Source organism: Telmatherina bonti (assembly GCF_933228915.1).
Source record: "Telmatherina bonti genome assembly, chromosome: 23".
Lineage (NCBI taxonomy): Eukaryota > Metazoa > Chordata > Actinopteri > Atheriniformes > Telmatherinidae > Telmatherina > Telmatherina bonti.
The window spans coordinates 26,152,708-26,180,347 of record NC_136632.1 but is presented as its reverse complement, the minus strand read 5'-3'; the positions used below and the strand labels follow the sequence as shown (position 1 = coordinate 26,180,347).

The window sequence follows — 27,640 nt, the reverse complement described above, 5'->3', positions numbered from 1 at the left end:
CCTAGGGGCAATTTAGAGTGACCAATTAACCTATCATGCATGTGTTTGGATGGTGGGAGGAAGCTGAAGTACCTGGAGAGAACCCACGCAAACATGGGGAGAACATGCAAACTCCACACAGAAAGGCCACTGACCAGCCAAGGATTGAAACAGTGACCTTCTTGCTGTGAGACCACAGTGCTAACCACTGCGCCACCGTGCAGCCCCCTTTGCATTCAGTACAAAATTAAAATGTGTGGTTATGCTACTGAATAAATTTATATTGAAATGAAAATATTTAATATTTCATGCTGATATTAAACTTGTGATGGCAATGGCATTTATTTATTTATTTATTTATTTTTTTTTTAGATTTTTTCATGTTAATTTACTTGATTTTATTCATCATTCAGAACAAATAAAAACCCCACAAATATTATCATTATTATTATTATTATTATCATCATCATCATTATTACTACTACCACTATTATTATTATTATTATTATTATTATAGAATATATATTATATATTAATATATATTATTATTGTAGAAGAAGAGAAAAAATCCAACTGTGACCTTCGACCCCGCAGCGTCGAGTCCCTCTAACCCCGCCCCTCTGCAGAGAGAACGGGAGCTCCATTCAAACACACCAAACTCCACGCTCCGGGATGCGACAGTCGCTGTAAAAGAAGAGAAAGGGGACTAGTAGTAGCAGAAGACGCAGAAAACACCCCTAACCTCCCTAAAAAAAATCCCGGACATCCAGCGACACGGCCGGCAACCAGGCAGTCAGCAGCAGGAACACTGAGCGCAGTCTGCTAGCGGGAGGCTAACGGCTAACAGCATCGAGATGGCGAGCGCCTCGTACCACATCTCCAACCTGCTGGAGAAAATGACCTCCAGCGACAAAGATTTCAGGTAAAAACATCCCCAACAGGGCGACCTCGCTGCATGGCTCCTGTGTTGCTGCTCCAACGGGTTGTGTTACTTTATGAAGACTTCCAGCAGCAAGGAAGGCCTCAGACAGGCGGGCTAGCTGCTAGCAGCATGCTAACAGCTAGCCTGTCTGATCACCGCTAGCATCATGTTGCTAACAGCATCTCTGCTCGTTTGGATTGACAGCAGTTTATTAAAACTCATCAGCCGGTTATACGGCTAACCTGCAGCAAATAATGCCCAACTGATCCCCAAGCAGCAGGAAAACTGCCGTCAGTTAGCTGTTAGCATGCTGTTAGCTGTTAGCATGCTGCTAGCTGGTTAGCATGCTACTAGCTTCTGTCATGCCGCAAGCTAGCGCGCTGTCAACCGCCGCCTGGCAGATGTCGGAGCCGGATTGAAGTTGGAGCTTGCTGGAACTAAATCAGCCGCGGGGTATGAAGGCTGAGCTTTAGTCTGCTGTAGGGTTGGATGTTGAAGGGGGTGGGTAGCCCGGATAGATCATGTAAACAGGCAGGAGCAGGTTGGCTAATCAGGCTGTCATGTCAGTCTTGAATATCCAGCTGTGCAGCTTTTCTGTCTTCGCCAATCATTAGAAAAAAGTTATTATTAGATGGTTGATGTCTTGATTTACAGCCTGACAGTGACTTACTGACTGACTTCTGTTTTGCACTAAAAAACAGACATCCTGCAACGTTTGAAATGAAAAATACGTTATTAATCCCAAAGGGAAATTCAATATTGTAGTATATAATAATTAATTTGTGGAGGTCTTGTTCCTGATGGCTGCTGGCAGGAATGATCTTCTGTATCTTTCAGTCTTGCATCGGACCTGAAGAAGCCTCTCACTGAACACATTTTGTTGTTTCATCACTGTGTTGTGGAGAGGGTGTGAAGAATCCTCCATCATCTTCATCAGCTTGTGCAGCATTCTTCTTTGGACAATCAGCTCCAGCGGCTCCAGAGTTACTCCAAGCACAGAAGCAGCTTTCTGGATCAGTTTGTTGATTCTCTTCAAGTCTCTGGTTCTGATGCTACTACCCCAGCAGATGCTGCAAAGCTGACTGCACTCTCCACAACAGACTTATAGAAGATATGCAACATCTTGGTGCAGACGTTAAACCATCTCAGCTTCCTTAAGAAGTACAGTCTGCTCTGACCTTTCTTGTAGATGTAGTCAGTGTTGCATTTCCAGTCCAGTTTGTTGTCCAGCTGAACTCCAAGATACTTGTATTCCTCCACCACCTCCACCTCCTCTCCCAGGATGGAAACAGTGCTTTGTTTCTTCTTCTTCCTCCTGAAGTCAACAATCATCTCTTTTGTTTTGCTGCTATTTAATATGAGATGATTGTCACCGCACCATTTAACAAACTGACTGACCAGTTCTCTGTACTCTGCTTCTTGTCCATCCCTGATACACCCCACAACTGCAGAGTCATCAGAGTATTTCTGCAGATGACAGGACTCAGAGTTGTACTGGAAGTCTGAGGTGTACAGAGTGAAGAGGAATGGCCAGAGTACAGTTCCTTGTGGTGCACCAGTGCTGCTGACCTCCATCTCAGACACACAACCTTTCAGTCTCACAAACTGGGGTCTGTTTGTGAGGTAGTCATAGATCCAGGTGGTTGTGGAGGTATCCACCTGGAATTTATGGAGCTTCTCACTGCTCCTTACAAATATGAGAAACTTTATAACAATCTACAGACCATATGTGCAGTGAAATCGTCTAGCTGCCTAACAGGACTATATATCTTGGGCTTTAAACAGCTGTTTTGCAGAGATAAGTCCCCAATCCCTTCCCCCATTTTTAATTGTTCTCAATTTTAATGGAGCTCAAGTTGTATCTGGATTCTCACAGCTATTTCTGGATGTCTGGACTTTTTACAGGAGCTTCCATGTTGCTCTCTCAGGCTACAGTCAGTGCCTGCTGTAAGGACGTTCATGCTCCTGTTTACAGCTGTTTGTAGATAAAAGATAATGAAACCTGAACTGCACCTACACTGCCGCTCATAGTGGAGAGAAAACTGAGGATGAAATAGCAGACACAGCAATGTTTCGCTGGAGATTGTGGGTTTGTTATTTTTATTTATTTTTGTGGGTTTACATATATATATATATATATATATATATATATATATATATATATATATATATAAAATGATGCTGATGATAGAATCATCATTTTTGGATTATTTCCATCAACAGGTGATATAATAGATTCATTCAGATTATTTCATTCTTACGATCAATGATTAAAGGATTAAACTCCATAAAAACATGTAAACTCACAGCATTATGTACTGGAAGGTGAAAGGAGGGCGAGTTTCCAGTTTAACCACCAGTTCTTAACAAAGTTTAAGCTTGCATCTTAAATTTTTCCCCTCAAACGGATCATTTTCTTTTATTCTTTTATTTATTTTTCACCCGCATGTTTAACTGTGTGTTGCATGTAATGTTTTATGCACCATGTAGCTCATCTGTTGTTATTTCTTCTCATTAATCTGCACCGTCGGAGCTTCCCCGTCTGGGAATGACGTTGTGTTCGTATCCCGCCCTGCAGCGCTGGGATATAATTTTGTATTTTCCGTGTGATTTGCTGAAGCTCGTGTCATCCACCGTCGGGCTGCAGTCTTCTAAAGAGGAAAGAAAGAACCGTTTCTGCGATCAGTCAGAAGATAATTTAGTTGTCGTTTCTTCAAAGCTTCAGTCTGAAGCTCGTCTTCGTGAAGCAGCAGCTGAACGACGATCGCCACAGATAATCAGTCTCATCACCTCTGACAGCCGCCCTCTCAGTACCAGAAATCTGTGAAACTGTGCGACTTGTCAGCGAGAGATTGCTTCTGACCTTGCATGAGCTGAGCCGAGGAGTCGTTTTCAGCTGTGATCCGAGCGCTTTAATGTCGAGCCGGTACCGGCAGATGCTCGGCGGGAGGGAGGCGACACTCGCTGCAGCTTTCCTTAAAGCCCGGCCGCTCAGCTGTCAGATATGTAAACGGCTTGTCATGTGCGCTACGGAGGGAAACGTGATTATTGGACTCTGTCAGCAGATCTCATTTGGCATTAAAGGATTTGGATCTGTAGCTAAATTAACTCCCATGAAGAAGTTACTGAAATAATCCTGAAAGCATACTTCATGTTTGTTATTTGACTTTTTCTTTGCTCTTCCGGCTAAAGGAACTCTCGCCACGGCTCGTTACAAAACAGCTCTTTCAGTCGATGCAGATTTAAGGAGATAAAAGTAAAAAGATGTGAAATTTTCTTTGTTTCTGAAGCTTTCAGCAGATGTGAAGATGTCTGAGACGTCATCAGCAGCAGTGAGACGACGACATGGTGTCTGGGTCGAGCTGAAGCTGCCGTGATGCTTTGCTCTTTTACTTCCACGCATGATGGTTTCAGCGCCTGAGTCCAGTTTAAGATTAAACTATAAACAAGCTGACATGATGACGTTTTTAGCTGTTTTTTCATGCTTTCCTCAGGCAGATTAAATGTTCTTCTTCCCACAGACATGATCACTCTGAGGACGGTGGGCCGGTTTGGCTCATTTAGCTTCAGGTTCGCTTTCTGCTTGAGTTAAACCAGTGTTTCTCCATTCCAGTCCTCAGGCCGGGTTTCTGGTTCAGGCTTATTCTGTCACGAACTTCAAGCTAAACGTTGGTTTTAAAGTAGCTACAGCATGAAAACATGGAAGAATGTATCATGTCTGATTTTATGGAGGAAGAAAGAAGAAAAGAGAGAGTTTAGGCCAGAGTAGGATCCAGTCCACCACCACAAATCAGAACCGATGCCCAACTACCACATCAAGCTCCGCAGACGGCACCTGAAAAAACCAACCAATCTTTTCTGTTTCCGCTCGCTATTCGGATTATTCACGTAAAGAAGTTTCACTTCGCACGTCTCTGTGATGCAGCGTTTCTCCATTCCAGTCCTCAGCCGACCCCCCCACCCCCCCCACCTGTTTTAGACATGATCCTCCTCCAAAACACCTGATTATTTACCTTCCTCATCAGGTTCTTTGCAGCCTGTTGACGAGTCTTTATTTAAGAAAGGGTTGCCTATAAAACATGCAGGGAGGCCTGAGGACCGCTGAGTTAACCAGATGGATTCACAACGGCATGGTGGTTCGCACCGTTGGCTGAAGAGAAGCCAGAACTTTTTTTCTTCTTCTCGAGGCTCCGAGAAGAAAATGACGTCATTTTGTTCTCTCGGACGTGTTTGAAGACGGTTCTTGACACATCGGGCTGCAGAACTTTCTTCTTGCGTGGCTGCTAGAAGTATCGTGTGATTGGTCGGACATTTGAGGTGGGCGTGGTTAAAAAGTAGGAAGCGGAGTTGCTGCTTCCACGTTTTTACTGTTGCGGGTAAAAAGGATTGTTTTGATAAAACAGCTTATCGAGGTGGTGAGAAAGTACCAACATTTTTACATTAAAACACTCGGACCCAGCCGCGTGCACTACCCACCCTGCTGCGTGCACGACCCGCCCTGCCGCGTGCACGTATGGAATCGGATTTGTTTCAGAATCTCCAAACAAACAAAACTTTTTAAAACTCAAGCAAAAAACAATTAAAACCAAGACTTTCTAAACCTTAAGTAAAATAAATGATCTCAAAATCAAACATTATCAATCACCATGAAAACTATTAGGCTTTTATTTTGGTTAAATTGAGTAGTTTGTCAGAAATGAAACCAAACAATTAAGAATCAAAACCAAAGACTGTGAAGCGCAACCAAAATAGAGAGAAGAGAGAAAGTACAAACAAAACTACTCAGTTTAACTAAATGAAAGCCTGGTTCGGGGCGGAGCCTTGTGGTGAAACCGCCAACAACACGGTTTGCAATGAAACATGGAAAATGGAGGAAAAGAAGATTGAACAGCTACGTGAGGCGTTCTCTGACCCGAACACAGACTCTAGTTGCCCCCGGCAACTGCTAATGCCGAGTCCTGTGACTCATTTTCCCTGAGCCGTGACAGAAAGTGTTTGTTTTTTGTTTTTTTATAAAAGAATGGAGAGTCTGATGTGTCTGGCTTCCTTTTCTGTGTCGGAACGCCGATCATTCGCGATTTTCCCGATAACAGATCCAGTCAGTCAAGAGAAAAGCGTCCTGGCAGGATGGAAAACGCATCATGTGATTGGCGTCCTGCTCGGAAGCTCCGCCCTGAACCGTTTTATTCTCTCTTCCTGGTCGCCGAGCGCCGCCGCCGATCAATTCATCCCGACTGAACCAAACGGCTCCAGAACGCTTCAGATCTGAACCCGTGATCTCTGGTGTGTGTTTTCAGGTTCATGGCCACGAACGACCTGATGACAGAGCTCCAGAAGGATTCAATCAAACTGGACGACGACAGCGAGAGGAAGGTCAGTGCATACTGGTTATACTGGTCCCTCCAGACCGCCTGTCGGCACGCCGACTGACTGATCAATTGATTTATTGACAGGTGGTGAGAATGATCCTCAAACTGTTGGAAGACAAGAATGGAGAAGTTCAGAACTTGGCTGTAAAATGGTAAAAGCAGAACAGAAGTTTGTTGTTAAAACGATAATTTCCTGTTTGAACGTCTGACTGGGTGCGTTTGTTTCGTCAGCCTGGGGCCTCTGGTCAGCAAGGTGAAGGAGTACCAGGTGGAGACCATCGTGGACACTTTGTGCACCAACATGCTGTCGGACAAAGAACAGCTCAGAGATATTTCTTCCATCGGACTCAAAACTGTGATTGGAGAGTTGCCTCCAGCATCCAGCGGTAAAAATACTTCGTTCTTACGATCAAAACTACAAATATAAGACGAAGAGCTGCGTGAGGAGCTGAAAAACTAACAAGTACGGATCGATTCTGCAAGTCAGAAAAGCACAATGTGACACAAACACTGGAGGATTCAGATCTTCTCTCTGATTGGCTTGGAAATGGAGAAATCTGATTGGTTCTCGTGTGTCGTATTACGTGACTTGGAAAACGTATTTTAACTTAGAGTAGTATTACCAGATCTTGATGATTATTTTTATTTAAAGATGACTTGTATAATTTAAAGACTCGTCCTGTCTGACCTGTAAAATCAAATTTTCTTCAAAGACTTGTATGTATAATTTACTTTTATTTAAATATTCATATTTACCCTGTTTTCACAACTCCAAGCCGCAGTCTCAGTTACGGTGGTATTTCTGTATTTAACACATAGATAAGGCGCATCGGATTTTAGGTCGCGGTCATGGTAAAATATATCGGTAATCTAAATTAAAACATGCTTGCGAATGTTTTAAAAAAGGCAGCGGAAGAAGAACTGAGTTTATTGAAGAATTTATCAATATTTTCATGTTGTTTTGTGATCAATCCTCATTCACAAATTGGTCAAAGTCCTGATCCGCGTTCCCGCTCCACATCGTCAGTCAGTCTCGTTGCCGTGCGGCTTCTCATAAACGATGCCGGCTTTTTGTGAAAGCTCCAACAACAATACCAGTAGACGCGTTAGCCCAAGCGTCCGCAATCCATTTACAAATTGTGGCGTACCATGCCTGGCGTTGCCTCAAAACTGTGTTCGCCTCCTGTCATCCATCGCTCCCACGCCGTTCGCCGTTCGCCACTTGACTTTGAACGCCCCGTTCATACCGATGTCCAGCGGTTGGAGTTCCTTCGTCGAGCCTGAATCGACTCGAGTCGGTCTTCCAATCCGGGCGGAAAAACTCAGCTTCGTGTTCTTGACTTGGCGAAGCTCCTTTTCCTGCTTCCTCCACTTGCGATCCACAGATTCATTGATCTTGAATTCTCTCCCGGCTGCTCGATTCCCATGTTTGTCCGCGTAGCCGATAGCTTGCAGTTTGAACTTCGCAGGTGTAATTTAATGAGAGCTCATCAGCCAAACCGATGTTTTGCATGACGCACATCCTGGTACTACATACCTACTGAGGACCTTTAGCGTCTTCTTTCACGCCCACACTTTAACGTTCTCATGCTGCCCTCTGTTACGTCCGCCTTTCATCGGTATAAGCAGCGTGTCGGAAACGCTCTGTCTGTCAAGCCAAGCGATCATCAAAGATTTGGGAACTCTGTAAACACGTCAGGCGTTCTGTCTACTTTTGAGAAAATAAGACTTTTAAGTCGCAAAAATACAGTAATCTGTTTGTAGCCTGGGAAATGAATCGGTAACGGCAGGTTTGATTTGTCTTAGAGACAAGGTGTAAATATTAATTCTGTCTCTAATTTAGCTCCATAGATCTGCTCTGATTCCAGTTTTATCGGTGAAAACGACTAGATGGCGTATCATGCTGGTTTCCGCTCGTCTCCTGCTGTGAGAAGCTGAAACGTTCAGATATGTGAAAGTTTCTTCTTCATCTCAGGATCAGCTTTAGCCGCCAGCGTTTGTAAGAAGATAACGGGACGATTGACGAGCGCCATCGCCAAACAGGAAGACGTGTCTGTGCAGCTGGAGGCGCTCGACATCATGGCGGACATGCTCTGCAGGTACCTGACTGCGACGATGATGATGAGGTGAAATCAGAGTCTTCCTCATCAACGTCGTTTAAAGACGTAATTCCACCATAAAAACCCGTTCTAGTCTCTGTAGAAATGGACATAATAGATCCTGTTTACACGTCCATCCTGGATGATTAGAGGTGTGAACACACGCTGGATCAGGAAACGATTAAATCTGCTCGTATTGATCCACCTTTAAAAGTTTTATTGAACGGGATTATCAGGTTACGTCCACAGAAAAAGGATCAATGTAGTTTGGTTAATATAGATCAGTGGATTCCCAGGAAGCTTTATTAGCGGCTTTAAATACAGCTCTGTTTTTACATAGCAACATCTCAGCTGCAGTTTTAGTGCCTGTGAGACAAATATCACTTTTTCATACTTTTTTAGCATTATCTTATCAATAGTCTTGTTTTTTATAGAATTGTTTGTGTTTTATTTCTGTGTTTAATTAATTATTTAATCGTTTTAACACAAGAGCGGTCGGTGTCACTTTCATTACACTTGTGAGATGACAGCAAAGTTTATTGAGTTGAATTGAAATGTTTAGAAACGTGATCTGAATCTGTCAGACGTTTTACCTCGCTGGCGTGGAAGGTGGGTTTTCTACCTGCTTCTGAGATGTTTTTTACCAGCGAGTGATGCGGTCTCTGTGTCTGCAGACAAGGTGGCCTGTTGGTGAATTTCCATCCCTCCATCCTCAGCTGCCTGCTGCCTCAGCTCACCTCGCCCAGGCTGGCCGTCAGAAAGGTACGTCTGGTCCCGGACCTGCCCGATACGTGCAGCTGGATCGGGATTAAAGCTGTTTTAGTTCCTAATCTGAGTGTATGGGTTGTTTCAGAGGACCATCATGGCTCTGGGACACCTGGTGATGTCCTGCGGGAACCTGGTCTTCATCGATCTGATCGAGCACCTCCTGACGGAGCTGGGGAGAAACGACAACATGTCCACCACCAGGACGTACATTCAGTGCACGGCGGCCATCAGCAGGCAGGCGGGGCACCGGATCGGTGAGTCTGAGACCGAAGCCAGCCAGGATGTGTGTTTAGGATGAGCTGCCGTCTGACAGTGTGCGTCCTCGTGTGCAGGAGAATATCTGGAGAAAATCATCCCTCTGGTTGTGAAGTTCTGCAACGTGGACGACGACGAGCTCAGAGAGTACTGCATCCAGGCGTTTGAGTCCTTCGTCAGGAGGTGAAACGCGGCGAGGTAACGGTGGAGCTGCTGCAGGCAGAGCCGTTCTCACCGCTTCTTGTGTCTGTTTAGGTGTCCCAAAGAAGTTTACCCCCACGTTCCCACAGTCATCTCCATCTGTCTGCGCTACCTGACCTACGACCCCAACTACAACTTTGATGATGAAGATGAGGATGACAACGCCATGGATGCCGAGCAGAATGATGAAGACTACCAAGGTACTGAAATGTGTATTTTATATAATTAAATTATTTTTATATTATTACATTTTTATATATTTTGATTAATGTTATTTAATTATAATTTTAATTATTTTTTATTTTTAATGTTCAATTTTTTATGTTATTAAATTTTTCATTTTAAGTATTTTAATTTAAATAATTTAAAGTTGTAATTTTTTAAATGTTCTATTTTATTTTTATTTAATAATATTTGAATTTTATTTTTTAATTTTAATTGATTTTTAATTAAATAAAATTATTGTTTCTTTGTTCATTTACTTTTTAACTTAGTTTTTGTTTTTTGGAATGATTGTTTTTTATTTGATCTATTATTAATTATCTCTTTTACTGAGATATTATTTTATTTCGTTTTTTTTATTTTTTTATTTTTGTTTTATTTTAATAATTTATTCTGCATTCTTTTTTTCCTTTTTCTTATGTATTTTATATTTCATTAATTCTCCAGTCTGCTTTTCTTTTTTAAATATTAATTGAATTGTTTCCTTATTTTATATGTTTAATAGTGAAATAAAAGAAAAGGAAAACATGTGTTCTGCTTCTTCGCATGGTGAATTTCTCGCCCTCTGATTGGCTGCTTGGGTCGAAGTGTGATTCGTCAGATAATCCCTGAAACCAAACGTTTCAACTGTAAAACTGCAGATTGAAACATTTATAAACTGTAAACTAGAAATGATAAACGACGCTTTAATCTCACGATGAGACTCGTGGGACATTCGGTTGCCAGGCGGTCGCCAGGCGGTCCACCCAGGTGTTGGATTTATTTTAACATGGCTTCGTTGATCACCTGCTCACTTCAGAAGTCCTGGTCCGCCTTGGAACGTGTCGTACGAACAAACTTCACCTGGACTGCGATTGTTCAGGACTCTGCGGATCTTTAACGTGGACGTTAACCCTTCGTCTGTCTTTCTGTCCAGGCAGCGACGACGAGTACAGCGACGACGACGACATGAGCTGGAAGGTTCGGAGGGCGGCGGCCAAGTGTCTGGACGCCGTGGTTTCAACCCGTCACGAGATGCTGCCGGAGTTTTATCGCTCCGTCTCTCCTGCGCTCGTCTGCCGCTTCAAGGTAACGTCTGTTTGTCCCGCTCCGTGGCTCTTCCCGTAACCATGAAGCCGAATCTGACCGGAGCTTCCCGTGTGTTGCAGGAGCGGGAGGAGAACGTGAAAGCCGACGTTTTCCACGCATACCTATCGCTGCTGAAGCAGACCAGACCGGCTCAGAGCTGGCTGGCGGATCCGGACGCCATGGAGCAGGGAGAGACACCGCTAACGATGCTGCAGAGCCAGGTGAGTCCAGAACCACATCTCAGACTCACCAGCATGTTTGGTTCCGTTTCTCTTCATTTGTTCAGAAAGTTTCAGGTTGACGGCGAGGCGGGTTTTTGCGTTAACAGGAAGTAAAACATCAGACGAGTTCAAACTTTCCAACATCTTCAAGCTAAAATAAATCTGGCTGCAGTTCCGACTGTGACCAGCAGGTGGCACCACCGCTCTTTTAATGATCTGTCCCCACGGTGACAGGAAACCCTGAGCATCTAACGCCTGTAAACACGGTCATGTGACAGGAAATAGTTCCAGTGGTCTCACCTCTCTTCATCTCTCTCTCTCTCTCTCTGTCTCTGTTAATGTCGCTCGCCCTCTGCAGGTGCCCATGATAGTAAAAGCTCTTCACAAACAGCTGAAAGAGAAAAGTGTGAAAACTCGTCAGTGTTGCTTCAACATGTTGACCGAGCTGGTGAACGTCCTCCCGGGAGCGCTGACTCAGCACATTCCAGTTCTAATACCAGGTAAAGATGCCAGCTGTGGCGAGGAGGGGCGTGTTCAGCTCGTCAGCGCCGTGATTAAGTTTATAACTTAATAAAGCTTTTTTCTTTCTGTCAGCGTGAAATTAAAACAGGAAAAGTGATTTGTTTTGTTTACTAAACATCAGATAATAAAGCGTTATCTGCCAGTTTGTTGTGGAAGGAAGAACCGTCTGAAAACGTCCAAAATGGATGTTTTTCATGTTTATTTTTTTGTATAGTTTGTATTTTATTGTCATTGTCACAATGTCAACTTTGCATCAGGTATATTTGCAATCTTAAACATTTGCTTTTTCTAAGAACAACAAAAAACAAACAACCAAACATCAACAACAACAAATAAACCAAAATATCAAAAATAACTACATATAACTACATATATCAACTTAGGACTGGACGATATATCGAATATACTGGAGATATTGTGGCTAGTCCTCTGTGCAATATAGAAAATGTCTATATTCGTCATATTTGAGTATCCTGTTGTCACGCAGGTGTTTTTTAGCTGTGGGAGGGGTTTCCTCTCTCCTCCTCGACTCTTAACTCTGTGCAAAGCGGTGCAAGCAAGCGCACCTCGTTACGTACATAAAGTGAGCGACGTGCTACGTCATGAGAGGCAGCGTGGAGCCACTGTTGCCCACTTGGCGACTTTCTCGTTAAATCTGGCGACTTTTTTTGTGAAAAGCGACTAGCGACAAATCTAGCAACTTTTACTGGAGTTATTGGAGACTTTCCTGGTGTTTTGGCGACTGACTTTAAAGCGCATATTGTAAAGTTATTGTCAGAAGGAGAGTCTCTCCCCGTCCTAAAGCACTCAGTCGCTCCGGCTGCAGCTGCAGCCAGTCAGAGGAGCAGAGAGGACACCTGCACGACTCCACGAAATTCTATTTGATTACATTCACAGCCTCTGTCACTTACTCACCTCATCCACTGTGTGTGACACAAGCATATTTATCTAGCTCCTCATGTCTCTAGAAAGTACAGAAAGGAGTGGGAATCAAACCCTGAATTAAAAACTGGCTGAAGCCGTTTTATTGGAGACGATACGAGGACATTCTGCCTGGATTATAAGACTGATTTCTACGCTAAACTCTGCGATTAAAAAAATACACAACAACTCAAAAACGTAACCATAAAGCAAAGCCTTATAATAGTTCAACCCAAAGCAAGCTAAAACTAAAAAAAAGACTAAAATAAAAGTAAGAAAACTACACAAATAAAAGAACATAAATGTATCTCTGTCAAAGTGTCTCCTTTGGGTCACTGTACAGTCCCAAGCCCAGATAAAGGAGGAGGGTTGGACATGCAGCTAGCTATTCCACAAAACATAACAATCCTTTGGTTAAATTTGATATTTGATAATCTAACATTTAATAAAGCAGGACAAAGCTGATTTATACAATGTGGTTTTAATGGTATTCAAAATAATTTTCCAAAGGGATAGACCGTTTCAGTGGCAAAAAAAGAAAAGAGTAGAAGAAAAATAGTACAGGATCCATCATCTGGCGGTGGTTTGGATACCGGAAAGAGGATGTTGACCAAACAACTGTCGTATGCAAAGTATGTCACAAAAGTGTTGCCATAAAAAGTAGTAGAACCATAAATTTATTTCATCATTTGAAAAGTCCCCCCTAGAGCACCTATTTTCGTACGTTGCATTTATTACATCATGCAAAGGCACTTTATTTTGTTTTAAAATGACATGTTTCTGCCACTGCTTTAACTGATCAATAAATACGGTTTTGATCAGTTTGCTTCGTTACAATTTCATCCTTTTGGCATGAATGTTTAAAATCAGCATATCTTAATGCAGTATGAGCAATTATGTTTTAATGGAGACACAAAATCATCTTACTGATGTGATTGTATGCACCAAAGCATTCATTCAAGGCTAAGGTAAATATCGAGATTTATTTCGTATATCGTGACATGCCATAAAAATATCGGGATATTACTAAAAAGTCATATCGCCCAGCCCTAGATCAAATCAAAGTTTATTTATACAGCACTTTGAAGACGCAGTTCAAAGTGCTGTACATGTATTAAAACAACAGTAAAACATCATTCACACACATACACTGACACACCCCCAACCCTATGTTGCCTGAAAAAGCTTCTAAAATAGTCTTCTGTTTCTTTAGCCGACAATAATAATAATTATAATAATAATAAAAGAATAAACATAAAAGATAACATCTGGCTTGGCAAACTGAGAGGAACCGATATCCTGGGGATCATTTCACACCAGGGGCCAGCCCACCCATAACCAGAGGGCGCGTCACCACGACTCAGGGCTGGCTGCGATCCGTACTGCAGCCACATGGCTGAAATGCAAGGGCCAACCTGTCAGAGGCCATCCCCATGGCAACGACCCGGCAAACTGAACAGGCAAGGCCCCCAGCGTGGCGGACCCCCGTTAGGAAAACATCGGAGTAACAGGACTTTAGATCAAACAAGACTAAGACCGACAAGGAAGCAGCTAAAAACACAAACAAATAAATACATCATAAAAGTGAGCATAAGAATAAAATATTTAAGAAATGAAGCAATAAAATCAGATAGAAATAAACAGGTAAAATAGAACAACAATAAATAAATAATCCTTACAGAGACTAAAAACTGAACAAGATCGTCTAAAAAACTAAATAAGATGAGATTAGCATCAAACCATGATGTGTTTCTCTCCCTCCTTTATGTCTGACGGGTTCCTTTCTCTTCTGAGAAGCAAAATCTACTCTGTAGTTCAGTTGTAATAAACAAAATCAGGTCTGTGCCGTCCAGTGTATCAACCAACCAGCTCTAGTTTCATCGACGCAGTTTTTTTTCTCCGGATGTTTTTAATGTTTAAACCGTCTTTTGTTTCGTACAAAGGTGGAGAAAAAACAGAAACCAGAAAAAACAGAAACATGAACATAACAGCAACATGTACAAAATTAATTAGATTTACCAAAAATATATTATAATAATCATAAGTTTTTAGTAAGAAAAGCAACGCTAATGGTGTTAATAAAAATGAGGAACATCTATAAGAAGGAACGGAGAAGAAACGACGAGGGAAAGAAAACAAGTTAAAATAGACAAAACTAAAAATAACATGAAAATCCTGCTTATCTTAGAAGCAGCAACAGAACTGCTGGTGGAGCGAGGGGAGGAGAAATGTAAAAATATAAAACACACGTGGTTGTTGTTCTTGCCGGAAACATCGAGGTTAAAGATGACGACTGACAACCGTTTGTGTTTCAGGGATCATTTTTTCTCTCAACGACAAGTCGAGCAGTTCCAACCTGAAGATCGACGCCCTCGCCTGCCTCCACGTCATAATGGTCACACACCCCGCACACGCCTTCCACCCCCACGTCCCCGCGCTCGTCCCGCCCGTGGTGGCATGCGTGGGAGACCCCTTTTACAAAATCACCTCTGAGGCTTTGCTCGTCACGCAGCAGCTGGTCAAGGTGGGAGTCAAACCTGCAAACTGTCAGAGCAGCATCGTCCTGCATCTCAGGTGTTTACTCGTCCTTATGTCTCCTCCAGGTGATCCGACCTCTGGATAACCAATCAGAGGGCTCCGACAGCTTTGACCCCTCCCCTTATATCAATGACCTTTTCACATGTACGATCAAGCGCCTGAAGGCCGCCGACATCGACCAGGAGGTTAAAGAGAGAGCCATTTCCTGCATGGGACAGATCATCTGTAACCTAGGTAACCGGTAGCAGTCAGTCACATGATCAAAAATTTATTTATTTATTTAATTTTTTTAAATTATTTTTCTATTCTTGAATTTTAGTCTTTAATAGTTTTATTATTTCTTTTCTATGTTTTATTTTATTTTGGTTTTGTTTTGTTCTGTTTTATTTTACTTTATTTTTATTTTTTCATTTATTTTTATTTTATTTTGTTTTATTTTTTATTATCTTTTATTTTATTTTTTATTGTTCTGCTTTTATTTTATTTTATTTTTATTTTGTTATTTTATTGCATTTTATTTGATTTTTTAATTTTCTTTATTTTTTTATCTTAATTATTTTTATTTATATTTTTAAAATTATTTTTATTTTTCTTTTGAACTTCCTGGTTTGTCTTGTTGCCTAGGTGACCGGTTACCCACCGAGCTTCCAGGAACGCTGCTGATCTTCTTGGAGCGCCTGAAGAATGAGATCACACGGCTGACGACAGTGAAAGGTAAGCCCCGCCCCCAGACACACCTGCATTACCTTCCCTGATGGAGAGAATACAAACAGGTGTAACTTTTTTTTCCAGCTCTGACCCTGATCGCCGGCTCGCCGCTGAAAATCGACCTTAGGCCGGTTCTTCCCGACGCCGTTCCCATCCTCGCCTCCTTCCTCCGGAAAAACCAGCGAGCCCTGAAGCTCTGCACACTCGCTGCCCTGGACATTCTGCTCAGAAACTACAGGTAAAGCCCCGCCCACCACCTTCAGGTCCAGCTTCTCCCCCCGCTAACAGGCTGCCGTCCTCTGCAGCTCCGCGGTAACGCCCGTCATGGTGGACGCTGTCCTGGCCGAGCTACCCCCCCTCATCTCTGAGAGCGACATGCACGTGTCTCAGATGGCGCTGAGCTTCCTGTCCACGCTGGCGGTGACCCACCCGTCCTCACTGGGTCAGCTGAGTGGAGGAAACATCCTGCAGCAGCTCATCGCGCTGGTTCGATCCCCGCTGCTGCAGGGAGGAGCGCTGGCGGCCATGTTGGAATTCTACCAGGTACGCCGGCGTCCCTGGAGTGCATATTTATTTATATATTTATTACAAAAGTAGTGAAAGAAAATAAGCTAAAATGGTAGTAGTGGTAGTTGTAGTAGTAGCATTAGCAGTAATAGTTGCATTAGCAGTAGCAGTAGCAGCCGTAGTCGTACCGTTAGCAATAATATTAGCAGTAACAGTAGTAGTAGCATTAGTAGTAGAAGTTGTAGTAGTAGTGGCAGCAGAATTAGTGGTAGCAGTAGTTGTAGCATGAGCAGGAATAGTTGCATTAGCAGTCGTAGCATCAACAGCAGCAGCAGCAGCAGTAGTAGTAGTAGTAGCAGTAGTTGTTGCATGAGCAGTAGTAGTAGTAGCAGTAGCGGTAGTATTAGCATTAGCAGCAGTAGTAGCATTAGCATTATTAGGAGTAGCAGTAGCAGCAGTAGTAGTGGTAGCAGTAGGATTAGTAGCAGTGGTAGTAATAGCGGTTGTAGTTGCATGAGCAGTAGTAGCATTAGCAGTAGCATTAGAAGCAGTAGTAGTAGCAGTAGAATTAGCATTAGCAGTAGCATTAGCAGCAGTAGCAGAAAGAGGGTAAGTACTGAAACCACGGCGCCTGCAGCAGATCCCTGAGGCGCTCCGGCGGTGTCATCGGCAGCCGGAGAGTTTAGACTTGAACCTTTAGAACGGGTTCTTCGTGAAGCCAACAGAGATGGCTCTATAAAGGAGATGAGACGACGTAACGGGATGGAAGGTGTCCATGGTACCAGTCAGCTGCTGTTTGTATGACGTCTCACCAAACCTCCCGTGTTTCTTTCCATGTTTTTACACGTTTAGCTCCGTTTTCTCCCGAGCGTTTCTTATTTTGGTCGTGCTGCTGAGTATTTTCATCATCTGTGTGTTCAGGCTCTGGTGGGCACCAACACTCCTGGTCTGGGTTACATGGACCTGCTGAGGATGCTGACGGGTCCGGTTTACTCTCAGAGCGCCGCGCTGCCTCACAAACAGGCGTACTGCTCCATCGCTAAATGTGTGGCGGCTCTGACCAGAGCCTGTCCCACCGAAGGTCCCGCCGTGGTGGGCCAGTTCATCCAGGTAAACCAGTTTCGAGACCATCGTGTCACTTTGTGTTCCTCCTGCGGTGCCATGGCAACATCCTCCTCTTTTTCTTCCCGGCAGGATGTGAAGAACAGCCGCTCCACGGACTCCATCCGGCTGCTCGCTCTGCTGTCATTGGGCGAGGTGGGACACCACGTGGACCTCAGCGGCCAACCCGAGCTGAAGACGGTCATCCTGGACGCCTTCTCCTCCTCCAGCGAAGAGGTAACGTCAGAGGGTTTCTGGAAAGTTCTCGCTGGGTGTGGTTGAAGGTTTTGACTCCGCCCCCGGCTCTCTGTGTTGGCAGGTGAAGTCGGCAGCCTCGTACGCTCTGGGCAGCATCGCCGTGGGGAATCTTCCGGAGTATCTGCCCTTCGTCCTGCAGGAGATCTCCTCCTCCAAGCGGCAGTACCTCCTGCTGCACTCGCTTAAAGAGATCATCAGTGAGATCAGCGTGAAATCTGTCAATAAATCTGTGTGTGGGTGTGTGTTTGGCTTTAACGTGTCCGTGTGTGTGTGGAGGTTCGGCGTCCGTGTCCGGGTTGAAGCCGTACGTGGAGTCCGTCTGGTCTCTGCTGCTCAAACACTGCGAGTGTCAGGAGGAAGGAACCAGGAACGTGGTGGCCGAGTGTTTAGGCAAACTGACGCTCATCGACCCCGAAACCCTGCTGCCCCGCCTCAAGGGATACCTGCTGTCAGGTGATCAATACACGATTGATATGCAGTCATGGAATAAAACAGAATAAGCCCCGCCCACCTTCCTCATTGGAGTCTCTCCACGTCTGATTAAATGGAAGATGGATTTATTGATTTGTGCGTCTGCAGGCTCGTCGTATGCCAGGAGCTCCGTGGTAACAGCGGTGAAGTTCACCATCTCTGACCAGCCGCAGCCCATCGACCCGCTGCTGAAGAACTGCATAGGTAACGCCGCCGCTGCCGGCATAGAACGATTTCTCCTCCTTCTTTCTGCTCTGGATGATCAGACTGTTGCACCTGATAGAAACCTGTCAATCAAAGGGTTTCTAATCAATACTTCACACGTCTGTTGTTGTTATTGATCTGTAAAAATGATGCTGTTAACGTCTTCATGACCAGAGGGTTTGTCTTGAAGCACTGCAGGTTGAACGGAGGAGTTAAGTAGGTAGATAGGTAGGAGTTAAGTAATCCTGGGAATGAGTAAGTAATCCTAGAATGAGTTAGTAATTTTAAAATGAGCGAGTAATCTCATGAATGAGAAAAGTAATCCTAATCCTAGGAAGAGTAAAGTAATCCTAGGAATGAGTAAAGTAATCCTAGGATTAGTAAATTAATTGTAGGAATGAGTAAGTAATCTTAGAATGAGAAAAGTAGTCCGAGGAATGAGTAAAGTAATCGTAGGAAGAGTAAAGTAATCGTAGGAAGAGTAAAGTAATCGTAGGAAGAGTAAAGTAATCGTAGGAACGAGTAAAGTAATCCTAGGATTAGTAAATTAATTGTAGGAATGAGTAAGTAATCTTAGAATGAGAAAAGTAGTCCGAGGAATGAGTAAAGTAATCCTAGGAGCGAGTAAAGTAATCCTAGGAACGAGTAAAGTAATCCTAGGAACGAGTAAAGTAATCCTAGGAACGAGTAAAGTAATCCTAGGATTAGTAAATTAATTGTAGGAATGAGTAAGTAATCTTAGAATGAGAAAAGTAGTCCGAGGAATGAGTAAAGTAATCGTAGGAAGAGTAAAGTAATCGTAGGAACGAGTAAAGTAATCCTAGGATTAGTAAATTAATTGTAGGAATGAGTAAGTAATCTTAGAATGAGAAAAGTAGTCCGAGGAATGAGTAAAGTAATCCTAGGAGCGAGTAAAGTAATCCTAGGAACGAGTAAAGTAATCCTAGGAACGAGTAAAGTAATTTTAGGAGCGAGTAAAGTAATCCTTGGAATGAATAAAGTAATTCTAGGAACAAGTAAAGTAATTCAAGGAATGAGTAAAGTGATCCTGGGATGAGTAAAGTAATACGTGATAAGGATGTAAACGGGAAGCTGAGCAGGTCTAAAAGAGGTGTTACCAGGTAAATATGTCAGGTAGTCATGAGTCAATGATGATGATGATGATGATGCTGGTGGACACCTCTATCAGAGGAGAATCCAGGGACAGACCCACATTCACCTCAGAAACACCATGAAGGTCCAGAAACATGAAGACAGGACAGTTTACAATAGGGAGGATACTTCACTGTACAACTTCCATCTCGTCTCCATGGAAACCAACCTGAGATTCTCCCCGTCATGTTGCTATGCTACATGTTTGTGTTGCTGCTTCCTGCTGCGCCATTGGCCGTTTCTCTTTCCCGCAGGTGATTTCCTGAAGACGCTGGAAGACCCAGACCTAAATGTGCGACGCGTTGCCTTGGTAACATTCAACTCTGCCGCCCACAATAAACCCAGTCTGATCCGAGAGCTGCTGGACTCGGTTTTACCGCAGCTTTACAACGAGACCAAAGTGAGGAAGGAGCTGATCCGAGAGGTGAGACCACCCAGCGGCGGTATGACATCAGCAGGTGGGCGGGGTTTAGGTGACTGACTGTTGCTGCGGCTCCCTGCAGGTGGAGATGGGTCCCTTCAAACACACGGTGGATGACGGCTTGGACCTGAGGAAAGCTGCGTTCGAGTGCATGTACACTCTGCTGGACAGCTGCCTGGACCGACTCGACATCTTCATCTTCCTGAACCACGTCGAGGACGGCCTGAAGGACCACTACGACATCAAGGTGTGGTTGGCCAGCAGGGGGCAGCACGCCAACGTCTTCATGCCATGTCGGCTGAAGCGGCTTTGAGCTGATTCAGTTCTCATCCGTACCGTTGTGTTGTTAGATGCTGACGTTCCTGATGCTGGCCCGCCTGTCATCACTGTGTCCCAGTGCTGTCCTGCAGAGACTGGACAGACTGGTGGAGCCTCTGAGAGCCACCTGCACCACCAAGGTAGGCAAACCCCCCCGTGTAGAGCGCTGCAAGGCCTGCAGACAAAAACGCTCTGGTTCAGAGTTCGTCAACATGTCAGAGTTAAAAGTTCTTACTAGGAGGATTTGGACATCAGTATGTATCACTTTAAAAAAAGGTACATCTCAGAAAATTAGAATATTGTAAAAAAAGTTCAAGATTTTCCGTCACTTATTTCAGAATGTGAAACCCAGATATTATATAGATTCATTACACATAGGGTACGGTTACATGTTGTTTTTTATTTGGAATTATCTTCATCTTCATGCCGCTTATCCGGGATCGGGTCGCGGGGGCAGCAGCCTAAGCAGGGAAGCCCAGACTTCCCTCTCCCCAGCCACATTAACCAGCTCTGCTCGGGGGATCCCGAGGCGTTCCCAGGCCAGCCGAGAGATATAATCCCTCCAGCGTGTCCTGGGTCTTCCCCGGGGTCTCCTCCCAGAGGGACGTGCCTGGAACACCTCACCAGGGAGGTCCAGGAGGCATCCTGACCAGATGCCCGAGCCACCTCAACTGGCTCCTCTCGATGCGGAGGAGCAGCGGCTCTACTCTGATCTCCTCCCGGATGACCGAGCTCCTCACCCTATCTCTAAGGGAGAGCCCGGCCACCCTGCAGAGGAAACTCATTTCAGCCGCCTGTATACGAGATCTCCTTCTTTCGGTCACGACCCACAGCTCATGACCATAGGTGATGGTAGGAACGTAGATCGTAGATATTCGGAATGAATAATTCGGAATTAACTTTATTCTCTTACAAATTTACATTAAGATAATAATTCCGAACGGAGGTTTAAATGAAACACGTCCTTACTTAACTCCTCTTTAGAGCGGCGGGTTGGGAAGGGTTCTGATTGGACAGAGGGTGCACGTGACGTATGACGTATACCAGAAATAAACAAAGTTGTCTCCCTGCTTCTCGTCTTTTAGTCGTAACTTGTAAAAACTACATAATAAGTACCAGTTTCGCTGCTATTTTTATTATAAATGTGAAGTAGCAGCTCAACACCAGCATACTACTTCACTTTCTGCAGCAACTGAGAAGAAGAAAGATAGACCACCGAACACGGGAGGCAAAACAACGCTCGTCATCGGGACAGGACAAGGTAACGAGCATGCTCAGAACGACCGGAGTTAACTTAGAGCGGAATGAAGGTTTACATGACAGAGGAACTAAATACTTTGGGATTAAAATGCGAATAAACCAGACACTTACATCGGAATTAGGTTTATTTCAGAATGATTAGCATCAGGAATTAAGTGTTTACATGGTTTTTCATTAATGCGGAATTAACTTTTATTCGGAATTAAACAGGAATTAAAACTCCCATGTAACCGCAGGGATAAAGAGAAACATTTCAAACATTTATTTCTAGAAATATTGATGATTGTGGCTTATAGATCATGAAAACCCAAAATGCAGTGTCTCAGAAAATCAGAATATTACATCAGATCAATGGGAAATAAAAGGATATTTTAAACAGAAATGATCATTTCCATGCAGTCAGTACCTGGTTGGGCCTCCTGCATGATTTACTGCATGAATGCGGCGTGGCAATGGAAGCCATCAGCGTGTGGCGCTGCTCAGGTGTAATGGAAGCCCAGGTTGCTTTGATAGCAGCCTTCAGGTCATCTACATAGTTGGTTCTGGTGTCTCATCTTCCTCCTGACAACACAGATTCTCTACGGGGTTCAGATCAGGTGGGTCTGTTGGCCAGTCCAGCACAGTAACACCGTGGCCATGGAAGCAGCTTTTGGTACCTTTGGCGGTGTAGGCAGGAGCCAAGTCCTGCTGGGAAATGAAATCTGCATCTCCATAAAGCTTGTCAGCAGAAGGAAGCATGAAGGACTCTAAAATGTCCTGCTAGATGCTGTGTTGACTGTGACCTTCAGAAAACCCAGTGGACCACCACCAGCAGATGACATGGCTCCCAAACCATCATTGACTGTGGAAACTTCCCTCTGGACTTCCAGCAACATGGATTCTGGGCCTCTCCACTCTTCCTCCAGACTCTGGGACCTTGGTTTCCACATGAAATGCAGAATCTGCTTCCATCTGAGATCCAGTCCTTTTCCTCCGTAGCCCAGGTGAGATGCTTCTGTTGTTGTCTCTGGTCCAGGAGTGGCTCGACACGAGGAATGGGACATCTGTAGTCCATGTCTAGGATCCGTCTGTACGTAGCGGCTCTTGATGAGTCCAGCTTCAGTCCACTCCTTGTGAAGCTCCCAGATTCCTGACAATCCTCTCCAGGCGGTTCTGCCTTCTGCTGGTGGACCTTTTCCTTCCACTCAGCTTTCCATTAACATGCTTGGATCCAGCACTCTGTGAACAAGCAGCTTCTTCAGAAATGACCTTTTATAGCTTTCCCTCCTAGTGGAGGGTCAATGATCGCCTTCTGGACATCTGTCAGGTCAGCAGTCTTCCCCATGACTGTGTCGCCATCTGACCCAGACTGAGACCATTTAAAGGTCTAGGAGACCTTTGCAGGTGTTTTGAGTTCATGAGTTGATCAGGGTGTGACACCATGACTTTCTAAGATTGAAGGTTTTCCACAATATTCTAATTTTCTGAGACATTTTGGGGTTTCATTCTCTATAAGCCACAATTATTAACATTTCACAGAATAAATGGTTGAAATGTTTCCCTCTATGTGTAATAAATCTATATATAACATCTGGGTTTCACATTCTGAAATGAGTGACAAAAAACATTGAACTTTTCCAGAATATTCTGATTTCAGACGTACTGTCAACAACCAGAAAAACTAAGGTTTTAGCCACAGTTTGAGTTGAAATGTTCTGTAATTCAGGCTGTAGTGAGACATCGACGAACCCTCAGGTCAAAACTTTAAACATACAGACGAGCCGGACTGGAAAGGTTGGTGTTCATGTGACGAATGAGGAGATTTCAGACCCAGAATATGAGTAAAAAAACTGGAACAATTGTATATTTTGAGCATTTTAATTCCCGAAGATGTTTCCAGGGAACAAAACAAAACCTAATCTATAAATAGTTTTTTTTTCTACCACATTTCACACCTGCAGAGTGCATGAAGACCACGCGGCCCGGCTAGAAAGCTACGACTCGACGTTTTCTCTCTTCATTAAACCACTCGCCTAACTAAAGTACATAAAAACTGAGTTATCACCAGAAAATATTGCAGATTTATGACTTGCATTTAGACTTCTATTTTTGGTAAACTCTTTCAGATTTCCTGAAATTTTGTTTAAAATTAGGAATTAAATAGTCACAAATGCACTAATTTACATACATTTCCAGGAAAAGCATTGAACCCTGATAAAGGCAGGTTCAAAATGATTGTTCCACTTTGTTGACATATAAGTAAAACAGTTTTACAAAAGGGATTTTAAATATATCTATTATTTTGCAAATCAAAAATGAGTCGGATATAAAAAAAAACAAAAACCCTTTGACAAAAATGTTAAAACTGGAAAGTTGAGATTCATGACAGCGTGAGAAAAAGCCACTAATCTAATGTTGGAAGAGAAATGGGAACACAGCAGTGACGTGGTCGTGACGTGAACCGCCAACTGAAAATCCTCCCGTCTCTGCAGGTCAAGGCGAACTCGGTGAAGCAGGAGTTTGAGAAGCAGGACGAGCTGAAACGATCGGCGATGCGAGCCGTCGTCGCGCTGCTGACGATCCCCGAGGCCGAGAAGTCGCCGCTGATGTCAGAGTTCCAGTCCCAGATATCGTCCAATCAGGAGCTGGCGGCGATCTTTGACTCCATCCAGAGAGACTCCAGCTCAGCCAACATGGAGTCCATGGACACCAGCTAAAAGCGGACAGAGAAAAGATTCCCACGATGCAACACGGCACCACCCCGCTGCTGGAGCGCTAACCCTGCAGCATGTTTCCATGACAACAGGACGCACACACAAACACACACACACACACACTTATACACACAGATGTAGTGACACACCCTCTCCTAGCGACCAATTGTTCCATGATGCATCGCACTGAAATCCGCTGTTGGAGGAAGACGGACGGACGGACGGACGGACGGCTCTCACACTCGGACAAAAACGGACAAAAACGAAGTCAAAGAAACAAAAAATTCCAGAAAAATAATTTCCATACTAGGCTTGGAAGCTCCTCCCACTTGCTGTTTGTTTTTCTAACGAGACCATCCGATTGGCTGAGCTCCTTCTGCATCATCATTCCTTTTTTTTTTTTTTTCATTATTCCAAAAGTTCCACAGGTACTGCAACCTGATTGGCCGCTGCTGAGAGACTGACAGTTAGTGTGTTATCGAAACTGACCAATAGGGGAAGTAGAACAGCCTTTCCCGCCTAAAGCTGTGGTGACCAATGGGAGAAGGGCTCACGTCTTGTTTCTTTTTTTGTTGTTTTTTTCTGAATGATTTAGGTAACCAATAGGAGGCTGTGGGGCGGGGTTTCACTCTTTGTGGACCAATCAGCATCTCTGTTAGGTTCACCAGAGCAGCCCTTGGGGGGGGGGGGACAGAAGAAAGAGACAAGAGAGATTATTGGACCATATTACATTTGACCAGACCTGACTGGACGCTGGCTGTTGCCATGGTAACATAGTATAAAGCAAATAACCATTTTTCTGTTGGCTGTTCTGTGAGTTGGGCAGCTTCAAACCGGTTCAAGCCGGTTCAGTCTGGTCAGCTCCAGTTTTGATATTAAAGTTCTGCTAGTTTTGCTTGGTCTGATGGGGTGAAAGCGGGTGCGGACCGGTTTATTCCAGTCCGGTCCAGTCTGGTCAGGACAATCCACTGTTGTTTGTTTGCCCAAGAAAAATAAAAAGGTCCATTTCTGCCTGCCTTCATACCCCGACTGACTGGTTTTCTTTCAGTTTCCACAACTTTGTTTGTTTTTTCTGCGAACTTCTTTAGTTCTGAGCTGAACTTCAAAACGACTCATTAAACGCATAAAGAACTGTAAAAAGAAAGTACGCAAATGAGCCAGAAATGGTATGAAATTATAACACTGTAAATTTCACAGGGAACTTGAGAAAGATGTTATTTCTATAAACCAGCTCTCTGTTTTGGCTCCAGGTCAGAAAAATGTGATAATTAGCATATTCTGTTTATCACTGTGTAACACGTCGAGGTAAAGTGTTGACCATAAACGCAACAGACTACAGATGAAGATGATTTTACTGTGCCGTAAACATCTTCATATTTAGGCTTTATAAAGGGATTAATAACCATCATGTGGCTGGTTGTCTCAGTTCCCCTCATTTCTTACTTTCGGAGTGATGCTGCACAGGAAGTCATTGGGAAATATGTTGAAACCAAACTGAGGAAAGTTTCTCTAATTCACCGTTGATCACTTGGAGGATTATTTCCCCGTCAAACAAACATGTCAGCCTGTCACACAGACATCATTTGTTCTTATTAAACCCATAAAAGAACGAGACATTTCATTCTGCTGGTCGAAGCTGAATCCTTTTTATCGACATGCCAAACAGTCAGGCGTGACGTTTCCGTGCAGACGTGACATTTTCAGCCTCAGCTGTCAGATTCTGAAGCTGAAATGATGTATGAATGTATGAACAGATAAAGCAGCATAAAAAGCAACCAGAAGTTTGTAGAAATAACACACATAGATCAGCAGTGACCAAGCCTTTTCTCATCTAAAACACACACACAGTGTTTCCATGTTTCTTCTTCCTGCTACTATCTACCTGCTGTCCTCACTGCAGCACCTCCACCTCAGCTGCATCCCAAACGTCTTCCTGGCTTTATTCCAGCCATAGAGGATCATTATTTTCCTGCTTTTCTCATCACTTGTTGATCTTTGGCTGCTCCTGATTGGACGTTACCATCAGTTTAAGCTCTCTGATTGGTGGAAAGTCTGACAGGAAGTGTCTTCATCATCATGTCCAGGTGAAAACAGACATCTCCTATTTTATCTATTTATTTTTAACCATTCTTTAACCAGGAAAGTCCTGTTGGGATCCAAATATCTCTTTTTCAAGGGAGTTGTGGCCAAGAAGCAAAACACACCCAAGACAATAAAAGCAAGATAAGAGATTAAAAACAGCAGCTTAAAGACTTCATGTCCAGGTCCTTCAGAACAGCATTGAACTGGGATAAAGTTAGAAGATGTTGAGGTTCAGTTGTCCTTTGCAGAGACTTCCAGTCTGTTGGAGCCCGACACTAAAATCTGGACACGTACAGTTATACTCATATTTATTCATCCCCTTTCATTAAAGAAGGAAAAAACAGCTGCCTGTAAAATAAGCTAAAACTGACTAAAGTCATAATAAATAAAACTTTTATGAAAATCATCACATTATTTTCTAATTCTGGTTCAATAGAAATATTTTTTTAAATAAGCAAACAAATAATATAATTTATTACATATTCCATTTAAATAAGCAAACAAATAATATAATTTATTACATATTCCATCAGTCATAAAGTAATATTCTGTTGAACAATGCTTTAATGTTTCCGCTCCAGTCAGGTGTTTTCTGTTCCTCTCAGTCAGACTTCTGCACCTGTTGACAGGTATTTTGTCCCACTGTTCAACAGGAAAGTCTCTCATTTGTCCAGGACACATTTGTTTTTGTTTTTTTTCTTTCTTCAACTCAATTAAATGACAAAACAGTGTCTTATATTACTAAATGATACTTTTGCACATTTTGAGTTATTATTCCTTTTTTAAGTCTCCAGTTATTTGAGTGACTGTTGTAAATTCAGCCTTTTCTTTATGAAAGGGGATGAAGACATATGAACCCAACTGTGTGCTGATCCGAGGTCTTAGGATGTGATCAGAGCAGCAGGGGGCGCTACGGTTCAGTCTGATGGGAAATATTCATGTGTCACAGTGAACACATGAAACAGCATCGCCAGCAGAACCAGTCCTCCAGCCTGCCTCCCAGTCAGACACCAGATGAAGTGTGTTTCTGATCACCAGCAGGGTCCTGACTGGAACTTGTCAACTGGTTGAACTGGGAACCCAGACGGTGGTGAAAACAACTCCCAGCTGGTTTCAGCTGCGTTTGCTTCTGATTGGCTGAAATGAGGCAGAAACTCGTTAGAGAGCAAACAAGCCAAATGACGCTCATTCATCTGTTGCCTAGCAACCGCTGAACTGACAAGTTGGTAGTTGTGTGTGTGTGTGTGTGTGTGTGTGTGTGTGTGAGAGAGAGAGAGAGCATGGCCGATCATTGACATGCTGATGATTTTCCCTCTTTGATGTTGAATCGTTTATTCAGGCTGCTTTCAGACGCCGTCGTGTCTGCATGAAAGTCGTGAA

At 43.6% G+C, this 27,640-nt stretch overlaps 1 protein-coding gene across 1 annotated transcript; it reads left to right on the top strand.

Annotated features, from left to right (window-relative positions):
* The first annotated feature begins 623 nt into the window (after positions 1 to 623).
* Positions 624 to 25,185, top strand: cand1 (cullin-associated and neddylation-dissociated 1). The gene is made up of 26 exons (XM_079262899.1): positions 624 to 901; positions 6,199 to 6,274; positions 6,355 to 6,422; positions 6,502 to 6,656; positions 8,246 to 8,369; positions 9,044 to 9,131; positions 9,223 to 9,391; positions 9,470 to 9,575; positions 9,648 to 9,793; positions 10,732 to 10,883; positions 10,964 to 11,104; positions 11,463 to 11,604; positions 14,863 to 15,071; positions 15,151 to 15,319; positions 15,710 to 15,799; positions 15,878 to 16,031; positions 16,099 to 16,336; positions 17,222 to 17,410; positions 17,495 to 17,638; positions 17,721 to 17,856; positions 17,936 to 18,112; positions 18,239 to 18,334; positions 19,741 to 19,910; positions 19,990 to 20,154; positions 20,258 to 20,365; positions 23,957 to 25,185. Exons 1-26 carry the CDS (start codon positions 834 to 836, stop codon positions 24,179 to 24,181), a joined length of 3,705 nt encoding a protein of 1,234 aa, XP_079119025.1. The 5' UTR covers positions 624 to 833; the 3' UTR covers positions 24,182 to 25,185.
* Positions 25,186 to 27,640: the final 2,455 nt, after the last annotated feature.